Source organism: Hypanus sabinus, chromosome 8, assembly GCF_030144855.1.
Source record: "Hypanus sabinus isolate sHypSab1 chromosome 8, sHypSab1.hap1, whole genome shotgun sequence".
Lineage (NCBI taxonomy): Eukaryota > Metazoa > Chordata > Chondrichthyes > Myliobatiformes > Dasyatidae > Hypanus > Hypanus sabinus.
The window spans coordinates 165,253,664-165,272,955 of NC_082713.1; the positions used below are offsets into that span (position 1 = coordinate 165,253,664).

Sequence of the window (19,292 nt, forward strand, 5' to 3'; positions counted from 1 at the left end):
AAGCCTTCTCTGCATTCAATGAACATCTTTAAAAGTCATTATAAGTAGCTTATGATCCTGAGGTTGCAGAAGACATATAAAACCCTCATGTGAAAATCATTGCACTGGCAAAAGCTTTTATGTCCTGATATAATTTCAAAGCACTTTACAGATACTTAAGGACTTATTATGTACAATTATGAATACTAACTGGGAAAAGGTCCCATCAGATTCCTGGAACACCAGCTCAAATATTTGCCTGTCCCTTTCAGTGATGGTATTTGAGGAATAATTCTAGCCAACTTATTGGACTTAGAGACAAATGAACAAACACAAGAGATTCTGCAGATGCTGGGAAATCCAGAGTAGCACACACAAAATGCTGGAGGAATTTAGTAGGTCAGGCATCATCTCTGGAAGGGAATAAAGAGTCAATGTTTCAGGACCTGCTGAAGGGTCTTGGCCTGAAACATCAACTGCTTATTCTCCTCCAGAGATGCTGCATGACCTGTTGAGTTCCTTCAACATTTTGCGTATTTCTATGGACAAATGAAGGACCTTTTAGCCCTTCATCCATTTTTAACAGCGCTGTGCTCTTCACTGTTTTACCAAAGTATGTATAGGTTTTGAGCTTGTCTTGGGATTGGGGCAAGAAGATTTTGACTCAGAAGTGTGACATCTGTGCCAAGGTTAATACCACATGGAAAAGGTCACTTACAGCATTTTTGACAGTATTTTACATTTTATTGGGGACTTCTATTATGAAGGTTCTGGAGTCTACCTGTGCCTACATACATAACTATCCCAGTTACAATGCTATATATTGGTGAACCATCAGTCAATATAAATAGGAACTTTATTTTTGGAAAGGAGATAAAGTTAATCAATAAAAGTTTTATCATACACTCATCCTGTATTTTTTGTCTAATTGTACAGTGGTAATAGAGTAGGACTAGAAAAGTTCCTCAATACAGGAATCTTCAAAACAGGTTTTATCCTTCTATGAGCCCAAAGACCAACAGAATTCCAAGTACGATCAAGTCAAGACACTAGGCAGCTTCAGCAAGACAAGTTCATTCGCACAATTCTACAATTCCAAAAGCAGGGCCATCAACAGATTAACCCTGAATACAGCAATTCTTGCAAATATTTCTAGGTTTCTTGGCACCTGCTGAGAAAATCATTCTCTTGTATTTTGTTGGAATTTTTGTTCTCCCTTGCAATGTATTTTCCAGTTCCAAAGCTGACCCAACCCAGATCAACTGTCAGGCAGTAAGCAATATTTATCAGCAGTCAGGATTTCAACCTCTCTGGCTTAAAACAGCAATCTTTCCTTTTCCCAGAACAAGGGGGTTTTGCCAATTTTCTTTCCCTGAAGCCACTTAAAGGGCCAACATTCAAACCATAGTTTTTTTTTAACTTAACTGTGGTCTGTGACATCTTACATTCTCAGATACAACTTCACATGTGTGTGTCCTGACTATTTTGCCTTGGATCATGTTTCTCTCAGCTTTCTCACTTCATGATTACCCCAGACTGTTGTTAACAATATCACATGCTCACTACTATATTGGGAATGTCACCCAAGCTCGGTCACCCAGGGGGGATTTGATCTGCTTTTTCTTCAGTTCACAGAGGCAGGCAGAGTAAGTGCGAGCCTTTGCCTCCGCTGCAGGCTTCATTTGGCCCATTGGCCTGTGCTGGCTTAAGGAACATTACCATTTCCCCACTAATTTTCCATGTAACCTATTCTTCCCAGATTCCCATCACCTCCTCCCATTCCCCTGACTCTACCACTTACTTCCACATGAAAGGTAATTTACAGTAGGCCATTAACTTAGCAGCCCACACATCTTTGGGATGTGGGAGAAAACCAGAGAACCTGGAGGGGATCCAAAGTCACAGGGAGAACGTGCACACCCCACAAAGAAGGTAACGGAGGTTAAAATCAAACCTGGGTTGCTAGTTCTTTAAGCAGAAGTCTCTCCTTCTATGCCTCTCTGCCGACTTGTTGTGACTCCTTCTGAGCAGACCTGGAAGGTCCCATGGTTCCAATAATAAAGGACAGGAGTGTGGTGGGCACTGTTTTCCCCAGCTGGTACAGTTCCCCTGAATCACTGGAAGTACCATCCTACCTGCTGCATCCAATGGCACCATTCCTCTTTAAGAATTAGCAGTAAGGAGCAAGCATGCTGCGCTACATCCTTAGAATTGACAGAGCTTTCAACATGTCAATAGGAATCACCGCACTCAAACCAGTAACATCAGTGAACCTCGCCACTGTCGATCTTATTCTGTACACAACTTTCACGAGCTTTAGTACAACCTAGAACACTGTTTAAATCCAAAAGGAAGAACTGCTGGAGATTTTCCACGCTGCGTACATTTATACTTCAAGCACTTTGCAATAAAGCCCACAATCCATTTGCTTTCTGCAATTTCAAGTTCACTGTTTGCTTTTTGTCAACCTGCAAATCAGAGTTCCCATAATCACCAACGCTTACTACTTCTCCATCTTTCAAAATATATTCTGTTTCTCTAGTTTCAAGATCCTATTTTAGAGAAGGCCATTATTATAAAAATATTATAAAATTATTATTTCTTGGAAGCATAAATAGGTCTTTTTACATTATCCCTTTTTAGGCATTTACAACTGCCATCAATATAACTTATCACGTTTCAGATAGGTAATTATGCCACATTTTACTGGGAATGTCATTAGGTCCACAGGCTGTAATGAAATGCATTCTCTCTCAAATAAAACTACACAAGATGCTGATATTCTGTGCTCAAACTTTGAGCAGTGAGATAGCATCTTAATTTCCTACATTTTTTGTTAAATTAACAGAATTGATTGAATTTTCCAGTATATTCTTTTGTGTCTTGGTGGTGTGGAATACATCCTAGTGTAGATGAAACTTTGCTAGAACATCCAAACAAGTTACTACTATTTATGCAAACAGGTTACATCACAGGATTCAGTGTCATTTCTGCTAGCCGGGTTTACACCAAAATGGATATGAAATCTGTGCGCACACTCATTAAAGCCCAAAGTCTTTGTTCATCTTTGATAGAGTATCACACACGGTGATGAGGTCACTACGGATGCCTTGAACAACTTTCTCAATGCTTCTGGTATCTTTCAGCACTTCAATGCTCTGGGTATATGGATCGTAGTGTATAGAAAATGGGCGTTTGACTGACTTTGCAAATTCCCTGAAAGAATAAAATAAACCAGTATTTAAAAAAAGGTTTAATTATGTCTAAAGAAGTATAACAGGTAACATTTCAACATTCCTCTTTTTTGTCACACATGTATACTGAGCATAAACCAATTGACTTATCATGTGCTTTTCATGATCCATATACAAGCTATCCTGCCTGCTACGTTCTCCTTCTTACACATTTAATCTGCTGATCCATAAAAGTAGTTCCACAAAAATCCTACATATACAGTATACAATGATCCATTAATAGGGCCAGGAGTCACTAACAAAGTTGAAATTTATTATGCACCCATGATGTGACTTGTTGCCTTGAACCACTGTAATCTACATGGTGAAAACATAGAAAACCTACAGCACAATACAGGCCCTTCGGCCCACAAAGCTGTGCCAAACATGTCCTTACCTTAGAAATTATCTAGGGTTACCCATAGCCCTCTATTTTTCTGAGCATGTTTCTGACAGGGAGTCTCTTAAATGACTCTATCATATCCGCCTCCACCACCATCTCTGGCAGCCCATTCCACCCACTCACCACTCTCTGCATAAAAAAACTTACCCCTGACAGCTCCTCTGTACCTACTTCCAAGCACCTTAAAACTGTGCCCTCTTGCACTAGCCATTTCAGCCCTGGGAAAAAGCCTCTGACTGTCCACTCAAGCAATGCCTCTCATTGCTTCCCTTTAAAAATGCAGGCAGCTCCAAGGTTTTATCCATTGACACTGATAGTCATCTGCTTACCATTCTTTGTTGACTTCAGTAGTTCTAAACCTTTTTAAATTCTTCCATATCTTCAAATGGTCATGCCAACACAAGGACTCCTAATATTTCAACAGCCAATGTCTAGTAAAAATATCAAGCTAATAAAGTTCAAAAAATGAAGTCTTGTCATTTCTGTCATGAATTTAGTTTTATAACTCTGATCATGAAAACTATCCCAAAAGATACAACTTGTGGTAACTCAGACAAAACGTTGGAGGAACTCAGCAGGCCAGGCAGCATCTATGGAAAAGAATAAACAGTTGACATTTCAGACTAGGACCCTTCATCAGGACTGGAAACGAAAATATGCGGTCAGAGTAAGAAGATGGGGAGGGGAGGAATAAGTATGTAGGTGATAGGTGAAACCAGGTGCAAGAGAGGGGTTGAAGTAAAGAGCCGGGAAGTTGATTCATAAAAGAGATAAAAGGCTGGAGAAGGGGGAATCTGATAGGAGAGGGTAGAAGACCATGGAAGAAAAGGAAGGGGTAGAAGTACTAGGAGGAGGTGATGAGCAGGTAAGGAAATAAAATGAGAGAGAGAAATAGGAATGGCGAATGGTGAAGGAGAGGGGAGCAATTACCAGAAGTTCAAGAAATCAATGTTCATGCCATCAGGTTGGAGGCTAGCCAGACAGAATATAAGATGTTACTCCTCCAACCTAAGTGTGGCCTCATATGACAGAAGAGGGGATAATGGACTGACATGGTGGAATAGGAATGGGAAGTAGAATTGGAATGGTAATTGCTACATATGAAACAGGAGATGAAACTTACCTGGAATAGATGCATTCCTGCATTTCTTAATCACCCAAGAATTAGAGATGAACTAATGATCAGAAAGGCAAAAACAAATCCCCAATCCATTCAAGTACACACAGACATGAATAATTTTAAGAGGAAAACACAATTTTTGACTCAGAATGAATTAGGCATTGCTACAGATAACTTGCTGGACCTGCAGTTAAATCCCTGGCTGAACCTAGAGCAGCCATGTATCTGTTTTCTCTCTGCATTGTATTCTGAGTTGTCAGTTAGTCATGTTGGTGGGGATGTGTGGAAGTGGAAGAGGTTTATTTACGTGTTCATGCTTTTTAGAGTGGTTCTGGTTAGTTTAGAACTAGATAGATGGTCGAGGTGATATCTATTTGTTGACCATTTAATTTGGTTTAATTTTGTTTAACCATTTGTGTTTAATTTCACTTAACTTTGTTAGTTTTAGTTTCATTAGTTTTATTGCTTCAAGATTTTTTTCATAATGTATCATAATTGGTGGAAACATACATAATTCATAGTCACCGACACTTTAAGAGGATGGTCTGACATGATGACATATTATGTTAAGGACTTTTAACACGCTTTGTGTTCAATTTTTGATGTTCAGTAAATGATTGCTACGGTCTTTTCTTAAACATAAAATATCTCTGCCACTTTATTCATGAAAACCTAGAGTTCTTTAGCTAGTTAGTTTTGCTAGTTGCTTAATAAAGGATCTAGTTTGGTTTTAATCCTAAATAATGGATCTAGTTTGCTAGTACGGTTTTGTTAGTTGCTTAATAAAGGATCAAATCCATTTCTTCAGCTTTGAACATTATTATTATCAGATTCTGTGGAAGATGCATCAAACAAGATTAACTTCCCCCACTCCCCCATGCCTAGTCTCTAAGTGGTTTCATCAAGTAGCTGTTCCACAGAGAATAATGTTAGCTGCAGAGCACCAGGGAAGAAATGTATCTCTGATTATACGTGATAAATGTGGAGTATATGTGGATTAAACTACCCCCTCTGACATTCAATTCATCAAAGTTTGGGGAGAGAGTGTAATAGGTATAGATTTCTATATTGCAGAAATTAGTGTCTGCAGCTGAGGATGAATGTTTACCACCGGATGTTCCTCCATCCTACATGAAACAGCATGACTGATGGGTAAAGAGCAAGGAGAAAATAATAGGTAAAGGATGCAGTGTATGATTAAAATCAATACCACTTTGATGAAGAGGCAGGTGGTCAATTCCTACAAAAGTGCAATCAAATAAATGTCTTTGGTTTCATGATGGCTGTGGTCTGCAGCCATTGACATGGTGTTGAACTGACTGTGGCCACAGCCGTCAGCTCCTGGACCGACTCCACTCACCTCAGCGACTTGTGAATGTAAACTCCCTTTCAGGGATTCTGTGATCTGAAGTTTAATATTCTACACGTTATTCGTTCACTTTTAGTTGTTTGCGTAATTTGGTTTTTTTTGCACATTTGATGGTTTTGTTGTGTGTGGGGGGGGGGTAATCTTTTTGCTATTTACTTGCATTTGCATAGTTTGTTGTCTTCTGCACTCTGGTTGGTCTTTCATTGATGCTGTTATAACTACTATTCTATAGATTTACTAAATATGCTCACAGGGTTGCGTGTGTTTGGCATATATGTACTTTGATAAAATTTTCTTTCAATGTATGGTCAAAATGGTGCCTGTGTACAATGCTCTTCTGGATAGATCATGAAACCATCTTTTTCACTTATTTTATGTCTGTTACATTTGTTTCTCATCTTGAATGTGATTCTGGGAAGTGCTGAAGCCTGTGTTTTGCTGTTTGGAGATCGTCTGCGTGCTTCAGCACTCTGCAGGTTCTGAGAGAATTCAAGGAGGCAGAGGCAGCATGAGCGAACTTTGTGGTGAGAAGGCAGCAGGATGTGGCAAGAGACAATGTTTGGCTCCACTTCGCTGACTGTAGCTTATAGTGCAGGGGTTAGCACCAGCTGCTTGCCTTTTTTTTAATTCATTTTTTTATACATTTTCTACATAACTACAGATAAAAAAAAAACCCAGATCAAAATGAAGGACATTGATACAGTGCAAAAATAAGCATACAATAACAATCTGATACAAAGAAAGATAATTGAAAAAGCACCCAAATTGAAGACAAGTAAAATTAGTGTCCTCCCCAAGCCCCAAAACACAAAACAAAAAAAAGGAAACTCCAGACCACCCACAACACAATATAGAGAATATAAATCAGGACAACCGAACCCCCAAACTGTGAATACACTTAGCAACAGAAGATATTAATGCCTACTACCAAAAGAAAAAGGAGCTGAAAGCAAAGGACCGAAAAAAAAAACCTTAGTTAGGAGGAAGGTTATGAAAGTACTCAATAAAAGGTCCCCAAACCTTATGGAACTTTAAGTCAGAATTAAGAATTGAATAATGAATTTTTTCAAGGTCCAAGCAGGCCATAATATCATTAAGCCATTGAGCATGCGTGGGCGGGGCAACATCTCTCCATCTAAGAAGGATTAAACGTCTAGCCAGGAGAGAGGCAAATGATAATATTCGATACTTAGACGAACTCAGACGTAAATCTGTCTCACCCCAGAAACCGAACAGAGCAATTAAAGGGTTTGGTTCTAGGTGGTGATTCAGAATATACGATAACGTTATAAAGACATCTTTCCAAAGTTTCTCCAAGCTAGGACAAAACCAGTACATATGAATGAGAGAGGCCTCGCCCCTTTTGCATTTATCACAAAGCGGACTGATGTTAGGGTAAAATCGAGATAATTTAGATTTAGACAAATGGGCTCTATGAACAATCTTAAACTGTAAAAGGCAATGGCGAGCACAAAGAGAGGTTGTATTAACCGATTTGAGAATCGAGTCCCAAGTCTCATCAGATAAGGAGGTATTTAAATCCTGCTCCCATGCCATTTTAATTTTATCCACAGGGGCACGTCGTAAGGCTGCTAATTCATCTTGAATACTTGATATTAAACCTTTACCTAGTGGATTAATGGAAAGAAAAAAGTCCATAACATTTTTCTCAGGCATTTCAGGGAAGTTAGGAATTAAAGGAACAATAAAGTGTCTAATTTGGAGATATCTAAAAAAATGAGCATTGGACAGATTGAACTTAGCGGAGAGCTGTTGGTAAGAAGCAAAGCGATTATCAATAAAAAGATTTTCAAAATGTCTAATGCCCTTCCTATACCAATCATGGAACGTTAAGTCATACGTAGTGGGTAGGAAAAGGTGATCATGTAGGACAGGGCTGGAAACGGAAAAACCATGGAAACCATAAAATTTCCTAAACTGAGCCCAAATATGCAAAGTGTGTCTAGCAAGAGGATTAACTATTACTCTGGACAAACTACTAGGGAGTACATAGCCAAGAAGTGCAGAGATAGATAGTTCTTTAGTGAAGCTCAGCTCCATTGCCACCCAATTAGGGCACTCGGGTTGGCCATGGAAAAAAGACCAAAAGGTAGCACAACGTACATTGGCTGCCCAGTAATATAAATGAAAGTTAGGTAAAGCCATGCCACCCTCTTTTTTAGGTTTTTGGAGATAGCCTTTATTAATTCTAGAGCCCTTATTCTTCCACAGATATGACAAAATAATAGAGCCTAAGGAATCAAAAAAAGATTTAGGAATAAAAATTGGGATTGATTGAAATAAGTATAAAAGTTTAGGGAGAACATACATTTTAACAACATTATTACGACCTACCAAAGACATAGATAGAGGTGACCATTGTACCAGACTCTGTTTTATAGTATATGCAAGATTGGCAAAATTTTCACGAAAGAGATCTTTAAACTTCCTTGTGACTATAATCCTGAGATAGGTAAATTGATTATGGACTACTTTAAAAGGGAGATCACGAAATGTTAATTCTTGTGCTTCTTTATTAATTGGGAAAAGCTCGCTCTTACGTAAATTAAGTTTATAGCCAGAGAACTGGCTACACTGGTCAAGAAGTGAAAACATTGGAGGTAAGGATGTAGACGGATTTGAAAGAAAAAGTAATAAGTCATCAGCATAAAGAGAAACTTTATGCTCAACACCCCCTCTCCAAATCCCAGTCAATTCAGGACAATTTCGAAATGCTATCGCCAAAGGTTCTATAGCCAAATCAAAGAGAAAGGGACTTAAAGGGCATCCCTGACGGGAGCCACTTTTGAGGTTAAATAACTGGGATTTCTGAAAGTTAGTTAAAACAGAGGCAGTAGGACACAAATACAGCAATTTGATCCAAGAGATAAAACTTTGACTGAGTCAAATTTTTCTAAAACTGCAAAAAGGTAGTTCCACTCTAAACGATCAAATGGTTTCTCCGCATCGAGGGAAATATCACATTCAGGAATCCCAGTTGGAGGTGAATATAAAATATTGAATAGACACCGAATGTTAAAAAGAGGGAGACGGTTTTTAATAAAACCAGTTTGGTCATCAGAGATAATAGAGGGAATAACAGTTTCTAATCTATAAGCCAAAACTTTAGCCAAGATCTTAACATCAACATTAAGCAAAGAGATTGGCCTATACAAGGAACACTCTGTTGGGTCTTTACCCTTTTTTAATAAAAGAATAATAGATGCCTCATTAAAAGAGGATGGCAATTTGCCGCAATTAAACGAGTCAGATAATACTGAGAATAACTGAGGAGAAAGAAGTGAGGAGAATGATTTATAAAATTCTACGGGGAACCCATCAGGTTCAGGAGATTTCCCTGAGGACAATGCAGAAATTGCAAAAGATATTTCTTCTGATGATATAGGCGCATTAAGTTTGACTTTAAAATCAGATGAAAGCGAAGGAATATTCAGATTATTTAAAAATTGATCAACAGAGATATTGTCATTCAAAGATTCAGAGGAATAAAGTCGAGAATAGAAATTTTTGAATGTGTCATTAATTTCTAAATGATCCAATGTAAGGTCTCTGTTCTCCTTCCGGATCTTTGTAATATGTTGTTTGGCTTTGGAATGCCTCAGAGGATTGGCTAGAAATTTACCAGATTTGTCACCACGAATGTAAAAGCAACTCTTACTTTCGAGAAGTTGGTGTTCGACAGGTTGAGTAGACAAAAGATTGAATTTAGCTTGAAGTTCTACACGCTTCTTGTATAGTTCAGGATTCTTAGTTTGAGCATACAGTTGATCCAATTGTTTAATCTGGTTAATGAGGTCTAATCGATCTGCACTGGACTTTCTATTCAGATTTGCTGTATAGGAGATTATTTGACCCCTCAGATATGCTTTCATGGCATCCCAGACAATCTGGGATGACATTTCAGGTGATGTATTATTGTTAAAATAAAAGGTTATCTGATCCTTAATAAATTTTAGAAATCATCATCCGATAATAAAGTCGAATCAAACCGCTAGTGTTTATTCCTCTGAGGGAGACCAGGAAAGTTTAAAGAGAGAGTAATTGGGGCATGGTCAGAAATCAGTATACTCTGATAATCACAAGAATAGACAAATGGAATGAGTTGGTTATCGAGTAAGAAGTAGTCAATTCTAGTAAAGGTATGGTGAACATGTGAGAAAAAAGAATAATCTCTCTCAGAAGGATGAAGAAAACGCCATATATCAGAGATACCATAATTAGAGAGAAATGATTGGATAGCTAAGGCAGATTTAGTAGGTGGTCTAGTAACAGAGGACGATCGATCCAAATTAGGATCCAACCAACAATTGAAGTCACCACCCAGTATAAGAGAGTATGAGTTTAAATCTGGTAGTGAGGAAAAAAAATGTTCAAAAAAATTAACATCATCAAAATTGGGGGCATACCGGTTTGCTAGTACAACTTTAGTATTATATAGTTTACCAGAAACAATAATAAAACTGCCACTTGTATCAGATACCTTATTATGGAGTTCAAAAGGAATATTTGAGTTAATAAGGATGGAGACCCCCCCCCTAGCTTTAGCGGTAAAGGATGAATGAAAATGCTGACCCGCCCACTTTGACAAAAGCCGGGAGTTATCAGAACAACGAATATGAGTTTCTTGAAGGAAAGCAATGTCAGCTTTGAGTTGTTTAATATGTGAGAGTACCTTCCTTCTTTAAACAGGATGATTCAATCCCTTTACATTCCAGCTCACAAATTTAAGTGTACTAGCCATTATCAATTGTTAATGCATAAAAGGCAGCAGGCATATAAAAAGTCAAGCAATACAATATCAGTCTGGCAGCAGAAATGTAAACATAGATTCATAGAATCAAAACATAAACATGTCCTGAGTAACAAAGAAAAGCAATAGAAACAGTGAGTGATATTAAAACTGGAAAACCCACCCCACCCTCGCAACCCACAACTAGACGGCTACCAAAAAAAAGCAGCTAGCTCTACCAAAAAAATTAACCTAAATATGACTTCCAGATCTGTGTCATTAACAACAGTTCCGTATAAATAATATAGCAAATGGTAGCTAGTTTATGCACTGGAAAACATAATTACAGATAGGAACAACTTCTGCAGAAGTATAAAACTTAATACAAAGAAAATCAAAGGAAAACCAAAACTAACCTACCCGTGAAAAATTATAGAAGATTAAAAGGAGAGAAAAAAAAGGAGGGAGAAAAGGGGGAAATTCTAGGTTCGAGGAGAGTACTTATCAACCATTTACAGAAAAAAAAAAGGCAGCAAAACTTAAACTGTGAATCAACCAACAGGGAGGCCTTCAATAAAGAACACCAAACCTCCAAAGCAAGTTAGAGTCAATTGTAGAACTCTATAGATAAAGTTATACAAGAATAAAATAGAATACACAAGTACAATCTAAACGTCCGCAGGGAAGCATTAAGCACAGAATATCTATTTAGAAAAAACGCACCAAGTCCAGGGAGAGATTGTCTACATCCCTTAGAGTTTCAATAGATAGTGTCTGAGTTATTCAAGTAAAGTCTGAGTCCAGAAAAAAATACTTTTACTACGAGAGGTAAGCTGCTTGCCTTTTGATTGGTTGCTCTGCACTGAAGAGGGGAGAGCCTGCCGCTGTGGAGAGTGTTTCCCAGGTTTTTTCTGCGTTTTAGATGTGGACTTGGACTATAGATTCTATTTTTCAGTCTTATAGTTTTTATATTCTGTGGGGTTTTTTTGACCGATTTTCTCGCTTTTTTTGTGCAGGGAGGGGTATTTGGGTGTCAAAGCGCCTGATCTGTTTCGATCATTATTTTTGTGTGGGAGGAGGGATTTGGGGTTGACGTGCCTGATCTAATTTTGTTTGCTTTTTTATGTGGGAGGAGGGATTTGGGGGTCAATGTGCCTGATCTGTTTTGTTTGTTTTCTGTGTAGGAGGAGGGTTTTGGTCAACGTGCCTGTTCCATTTCTGTTCAATTTTTTTTGTGAGAAGGTGGGATTTGAGGGTTAATGATGTACTGTGAACTTTAGAAATATTATTACCTGGCTGTTATACTAACTAACCAGATAGGTGTCTCCTTTCAATAAAAGGGAAATTCCTTTCCATTCCTATGCACAAACAAGACCAGCTATTGAGTGGGAGCTAAATGAAATAGTGTGCTCCCTAAGGGATCAAGGACTATTCCTGCGTAAAGCACATCTGCCTCTAATGTTAGTCTTTTCTCATCGTCAAAGTGTTGCAGCACAGGTTCTACTGTATCTGCCTTCCTGATTCATTTGAAGTTTAGCTCACGAGCATCAACCACTGCCATATCCCTTTTGGTCACCTGAATAGGGGCACCCTCACTCCATGAACAATTTCCCATTCAGGTACAACAGGCACTTACTCATGAAGTGACTTCTCTGTTATAAGGTTCTGGGGGTGGGGGTGTTGCCTTCCTAGAAAACGGCCTATATCATGATTTGCCAGAACACAAAGCAGTGTTGTCCGAGCAGGTGCGAAGAAATGTATGTTAAAAACAATAACTTATCTGTTTATTTACTTTGTTTCACATAAATTTCTTTAGAGTGTATTTTTATTTTGTTACTCAGATATTTTGGGAGTGAGTTGTGAGTTCCGTAAGGGCGAATTTCCAAAGCCCAAATTGCTGGAACAGTGTGTCACCTGAACAGCTCCAACATTGTCCGAGTTAACATCTACCATGAGCTTTGCTTATACTGTCCTTTTCCTGTTGCTGCCATTGGGAAGGAGGTACTGGACCCTTAGGCCCCATACCACCCAGGATCAGACACCCTTAAACAATCGGTGGAACCAGTGTCGATAACTTCAACACCTCAAATCAGAACTCATTCCACAACCTATTGACTGACACTGAAGGACTCTACAATCTCATGTTTTAAATATTTATTTACTTAGACATTTTTATTTATACTGTTTGTCTTTTCTGATACATTGGCTGTTTGTCAGTCTTTGTGTTTGATAGTAATTGTACTTCGAACTTTGACTTTATTGACTATGGACCTTCTCAAGTGATCATGTGATGATGATCTTCCACCACGCTGAACTTCAGTTTCTTCTCCTTGCCTCTACTTATCAAGTCTTGTAGTTGTGATCTAACGCTGTCTCTTTCCCTGTATGTCCTTCTGCATTGCCTGTAGTCATGACCCTGGGAGGGGGGGGGGGGGGGCTTTAAGGACATCTGTAGTCCTTGCTGAAGTTCCTGCATCAGTTCCAAAGTTCTTCTTCAATAGCAGGTTTAATGTGATCCCAACTTATCAAACTCTACGTCTGAGCATCATTCACTCTTTTCAGCATAGGGAAAAGTGTGATCTAAGTGACTTTAACGCAGAATGATTCTTGGTGCTAGATGGGGTGGTTTAAGTGTCTCAGAAACTGCTGACCTCCTGGGATTTTCACACACAACAGTATTAGGCTTGACAGAGAATGGTGCGATAAATGAGAAACGTCCAGTGAGTGGCAGTTCTGAGGGCAAAAACACCTTGGTGATAGAACTTGGTGACAAAAACTCTTGTGATAGAGGTCAGAGGAGAATGGCCAGACTGTAACAAGCTGACAGTAAGTCATATAACCACACATTCCAACAGTGATGTGCAAAAGAGCATCTCTGAACACATAACACATTGAACTTTGCAGTGGATGGGTTACACAGCAGAAGACCACATAGACTCAGTATCCGGTTTATTAGATATGGGAGGTACCTAAAAATATGACCACTGAGTGTACTTTCACATCTCACAACATATCTTCTATTGTCTTCATGGAGTTTTGGCTCTTCTTCAGGGCACTGTTAAAATGCTTAACCTAAGAGATTCTGCAGATGCTGGAAATCCAGAGTAACACTCACAAAATACTAGAAGAACTCAGCAAGTCCAGCTGCACCAGTGGGGAGGAATAAACAGTCAACATTTCAGGAAGAGATGCTTCATCAGGACTGAAAAGGAAGAGGACAGAAGGTGGGGGGAGACGAAGGAGTTGGCAGGCGATAGGTAAAACCAGGTGAGTTTGAAGGTGGTTGGGGGAGGGAGTGGGAAGTGAGAAGCTGAGAGGCGATAGGTGGAAGAGGTAAAAGACTGATGAAGAAGGATGGTGGAGCATGGAAGAAAGGGCAGGAGGGGCACCAGATTTCAGCAAATTCTCCCCTTGCCCTTTGACTTGAGAACATCCAACAAGCTATGAACAGAAAGAGTACACATAATCGTTGGAAATGCTTTCTGTACTGACTTTTAACTTCAAGATTCTCCTGAATAGCAACTGGAACATGCCTCTTTTTGCTTCCTGTGCCATGAAAGATGGTATTTTCCCAGCGATATACACGGCTGAAATCGCCCTTTCATGGTTTACCATTCCGTGTTTCAACATTGCTACTTCCACTTGTAACCTGTAAGCTGTAACCTCATTCTGGCCTCCTATAATGAAACGTGCATCCTATTTCTTTTGATTCTTTGGGTTCATCACCTTCTGAGAGCTTCTCAGCAGGTGTGAAAATATCTGCCTTGTTGGTTTCATGGACACAAGCTGGAGATTTAAGACTGGCTTCAAAAAGATATTACATATTACTCCAAAGTAAGTCATTGAAAGCCCATGCACCAAGAGCTAAGACTTATTGAAGCATGGGTGAAGTTGTATTCAACCCCTGGTACTGTAGCAGTCAGCGTGATGCTATTACATCTTGGTGCATTGGAGGTGGGGGTGCAATTCTGGTGCCGTCTGTAAGGATTTTGTACATCCTCCCCGTGACTGCATGGGTTTCTTCGGGCTGCTCCGGTTTCCTCACACAGTCCAAAGAAGTACTGGTTAATAGGTTAATTAATCATTGTAAATTGTCCTGTGATTAGGTTAGGGTTAATTAGATGGTTTGTATAGCAGCATGGCTCATTGAGCCAGAAAAGCGTATTCTGCACTGCATCTCTAAATAAAATAAAAAATAACCCATATCCCTTTCAAAGCACTGTTATAATTTCACCAACAAGGTTTTGATTTCAAAATGATTAGACATTTGTTAAGCTATTCTTCTCTACATAAATCTTTCTTGCATCCTCTTAACAATTTGAAATCTAAAGAAATTACAATGAATTTCCATAAAACACCAGCTCCCGTAAAATAGCAGCCCTGCAAGAGGAAAATAGTGTTTATTCCTGGGCACCAGAAATCAGAAAGGATTGGAAAGTAGGGGAGTATGCAGATGACATTTACTGGAATGACATCAAGGATGTGAGGTTTCAGTTTGATGAATAGATCAAGGAATAGAGCATCGTTCTCCCCAGAGCAGACAAAACTGAGAATGTCCTGGAGAAATGGCCAGACCCTTCAGCCCGTTGACTCCATGCCACTTCCATTAATACCAATTTTTAGTCTTCCCACATTTCCATCAACTTCCCCCGGATTCTACCACTAACCTACACACTGGGCACAATGAACAGTGGCCAACTAGCCTACCAACACACACATCTTTGACACAAGAGGATAAAAGAGTGCCCAGAGGAAACTCACAAACCCACACAGTCACAGAGAGAATATGCAAACTCCACACAGACAGCACCTATAGTCAGTATCCAACCTGGACCTCTGGTTCTACAAGGCAGTGGTTCTACTAACCGTGCCGCAGTGCTGGCCTCCGTTACTGGGTAACAATTTGAGCAGTGTTTAAAGCTATAAAGCACTCAAAGTTTAAAGTAAATTTATTACCAAAATATGTGTAAGTCACCATAGACTACACTGAGATAGATTCTTCACAGTAGATCAAAGAAATACAAAAGCATCAATAAAAAACTACAAAGACTGACAAACAACCAACGTGCAAAAGAAGACAAACTGAGCAAATATGAAAAGAAAACAATAGTAAATAAATAATACTAAGAACCTGAGTTGTGGAATTCTTGAAAGTGAATCCATAGGTTGTGGAATCAGTTCAGAGATGAGGTGAGTGAAGTTACCCACACTGGTTCAGGAGTGTGATTGTTTAAGGGTAATAACTGTTCCTAAACTGGTGGTGTGGGACCCAAGGCTCCTGTACCTCCATTCCAATGACAAAGAGAAACTGCTTCCATTGGCAGAAGGGTGAAGGACCAGAGGTTAGAGATTTAAGGTGACTGGAAAAGAATTAGAAGGAATGTGAGGAGAAAACTCTTTCCTGCAGCAAGTGGTTACAATCAAGAGCTCATTGTCTGAAGGAAATGGATGTAATTTTAGATTTCAAAAATAAATGTAATGTTTTTTTGGAAAAAAAATATTACATGGCTGTGGGCTGAGTCCACAAATGGGACTAACTGGTATGTTCGTACAATAGAAGCATGGCCTTCTTTCATACTTGAGATGTATTAATTCTTGTAAAATATTAGATGAATGTCTGAACAATTCTAAGTGACCATTTAACTCTTTATAAGCTCCCAGCATGAAAGGTGTCTGTACAAGTTAAACACTGTAGGTCTGTTCATGTTTAATGTTTGCTGATGGTGGTTGGATTCTTTCCTGGCCTCAGGCGCCAACAGCTTGAGAACAACAAACCAAAGAGCTTGTCTGTGTCTCTCAGTGCTTGTGGGAACTCTGATCAAAACCATGTTAGTGGCATGAGATCAAAAGATCAAAAAGTTTGGCTCTGTGTGTCTTTCTCTACGCTTGTGGAACCCCTATTTATTGGGGGACCTTTCCCTCGGTTCCTGGGAATTTACCTAGACCAAGGAAATTGTGATTGGTGCCTAGGACCCAGGGTGACTTCACAAGTTGGAATTTGAATTTCCGCCGACGCAGCGACAATTAAGTTCCCAACATCTACAATCAAGTGATGACTAAGGATCATGAACCCTAAAACCTTTGTGAAAACATTTCAAGCTTACTATATAGTATTTTGTGTGGTTTATTTCTGCTTTCTATTTTATGACATTAAATTAGACATAAGTTACTTTATTGTGCTTGTATGCTTATTATCAGATCACCTGGACCCTCAATTGTTTGGGTCTGATGAAGCCAGCCCATTACAATACTGTCAGAATTCTAAGATACAAAACTATTACCAAGACCTGGCTTTTTTTAACACACCACATTTTTCATCAGGCCCAGTAATATGCCTTTCTCATATTAGAAAATACACTATTGAAGGTCACTTTACTGTCCTTAAACACAGTCACTGCCCCATAATCATGTAGCCAGGTTTCCATTTCCACCGCTCTGGCTTCCTACCTCTTCTCACCTGCCTATCACCTCCCCTGGGTCCCCTCTTCCTTCTTTTTCCTCTATGGTCCACTTTCCTCTCCTGTCAGATTCCTTCCTCTCTAGCCCTTTACCTTTCTGACCTAACTTCACCTTCTAGCTATCCTCCTTCCCCTTTCCCCACCATTCTATTCTGGCATCTTACCCCTTCCTTCCCAGTCCTGAAGAAGAACCTCGGCCTGAAATTTTAACTGATTATTCAATTCCATAGGCGCTGCCTGACCTGCTGAGTTCCTCCAGCACTTTGTGTGTGGTGCTTTGGATTTCCAGCAACTGCAGACTTTGTCATGTTTATGATTTACTGCCTAGGCCATTCAACATGCAGACCAACACTGAAGGGTTGGGGAATTGGACTCAATACATCCAAGAGAGCACCACCATGAACTCAATAGGGAAAATAATCTCCTCTACATCTCTATGAGTCCAACATTGTCAAAGGCTTCTTCTAGATCTTGAAGGAAAGAAAGTACTTGCCTCATTTTCTCCTTGGCCTCCTCAAAACTTTCTGACAAAAAATAGGCTTCCTGGAAGGTGGTGATGAGACACTCCTGGGTACAGGTTGTCTTTGGATCAAAGGGTTTGACGATGGCTTTATCCGACAAGGCATGCTGTGGGAGGGAGTCAAAGGTGAAACTGCAATCCAGTGATCAGGCACTCCAGAGACATTGCAATTAGGGAAAAAAAATATTCCTTGCCTTTAGCTCCCCAATAGAAGATAGAAGTCCTGCACCATAAGCCCGTAGTTGTCCTTCTTGCTTACACAGTCCAAACTCAACAGTGAAGAAATAGCACTGTAGATATACAAATCAGATATTACCATAACCATGGTGAATTATTTTTTTTTTAATTCAGTAAAATGTCAAGCAATTACAATGGTGTGCAAAAGTTTTAGAGAGAGAGAGAGAGAGAGAGAGAGACGCACACTCACAGACAGGTTGCCTAAGTCTTTTGTTCAGTACTATATTTGTCAATGTGGAGCAGAGAGCTACTTTGTAAATCTGGTGGGAGTAAAGGATGTTGAGAATGGCGAAGGTGAAGCACCGTGGGTGAGGTGTGGGACAAGTGGTAGAGGAGTGCCACGGATGAGGGTAGGTGCTAGTGCAGACACATCCAGCCCTGAGGCCCTAAGCAAGGTCATTTGATTCCAAACAATCAATTTATTGATCATTACAGAATGTCTCTCCGGTGCTCCCCTTCCCTCTCCCTGCCCCCTTCCCACTTTCAGTCCACAAGAGAGATCCATATCAGAATCAGGTTTACCATCACTCACAAATGTCATGAAATTTGATTTTTTTTTTGCTGCAGCAGTGCAATACATAAAATTATCACAGTACTTTGCAAAAGTCTTAGGCACCCCACCTACATATATCTGAGGAGAAGAATTATGTCATAGTAACTGTGCCAATCATGTTTTCTGCATTGGCAATCGACATAACTATGAATTTGGAGCACTGGGTCTATTCATCACTAACTGTGATAATTACCAAGCTCTTTTACAATCACCCACATTCACAAATACAGAGCAATCAGAACTAAAATGACCAAGGTAATTTGTTCAAAGGGAGGTGTAATCAAGTGTGCTATTAAATTGCTCTGTTACAAGGAAACTGTCAGACATGACAAATTAATTGATAGTTCTGATTATAGATCTTAAAACACTTAACTATTGCATAAGGTACAAAGGAATAGATTCGGTTTTTGTCTCGTGACATTGAAACATCGAAACATACAGTGAAATGCGTTGTTTTGCATCAACAACCAACACAGTCTGAGGATTATACTGGGGGCTGCCCACAAGTGTTGCCGTGCTTCCAGGGCCAACGTAACGTGCCCACAACTCACGAACCGTGAAGCTAATGGTACTTCTTTGGAATGTGGGAGGAAGCCAGAACACCCAGCGGAAACCAGCATGGTCATGGAAGTAACATCCAAACTCCTTACAGACAGCAGCAGGAATCAAA

The 19,292-nt window shown here is 39.5% G+C and overlaps 1 protein-coding gene across 1 annotated transcript in view; it reads right to left on the bottom strand.

Moving 5' to 3' along the window:
• Positions 1-2,720: 2,720 nt before the first annotated feature.
• Positions 2,721-19,292, bottom strand: part of LOC132397847 (tryptophan 5-hydroxylase 2-like) — a 63,161-nt gene continuing 46,589 nt past the window's right edge. The window contains exons 9-11 of the mRNA XM_059976596.1: positions 18,027-18,122; positions 17,806-17,939; positions 2,721-3,195 (exon numbers count right to left, since the gene is read on the bottom strand). Coding sequence (XP_059832579.1) covers positions 3,021-3,195; positions 17,806-17,939; positions 18,027-18,122 — 405 coding nt within the window. The 3' untranslated portion in view covers positions 2,721-3,020. The remainder of the gene's footprint in view (positions 3,196-17,805; positions 17,940-18,026; positions 18,123-19,292) is intronic.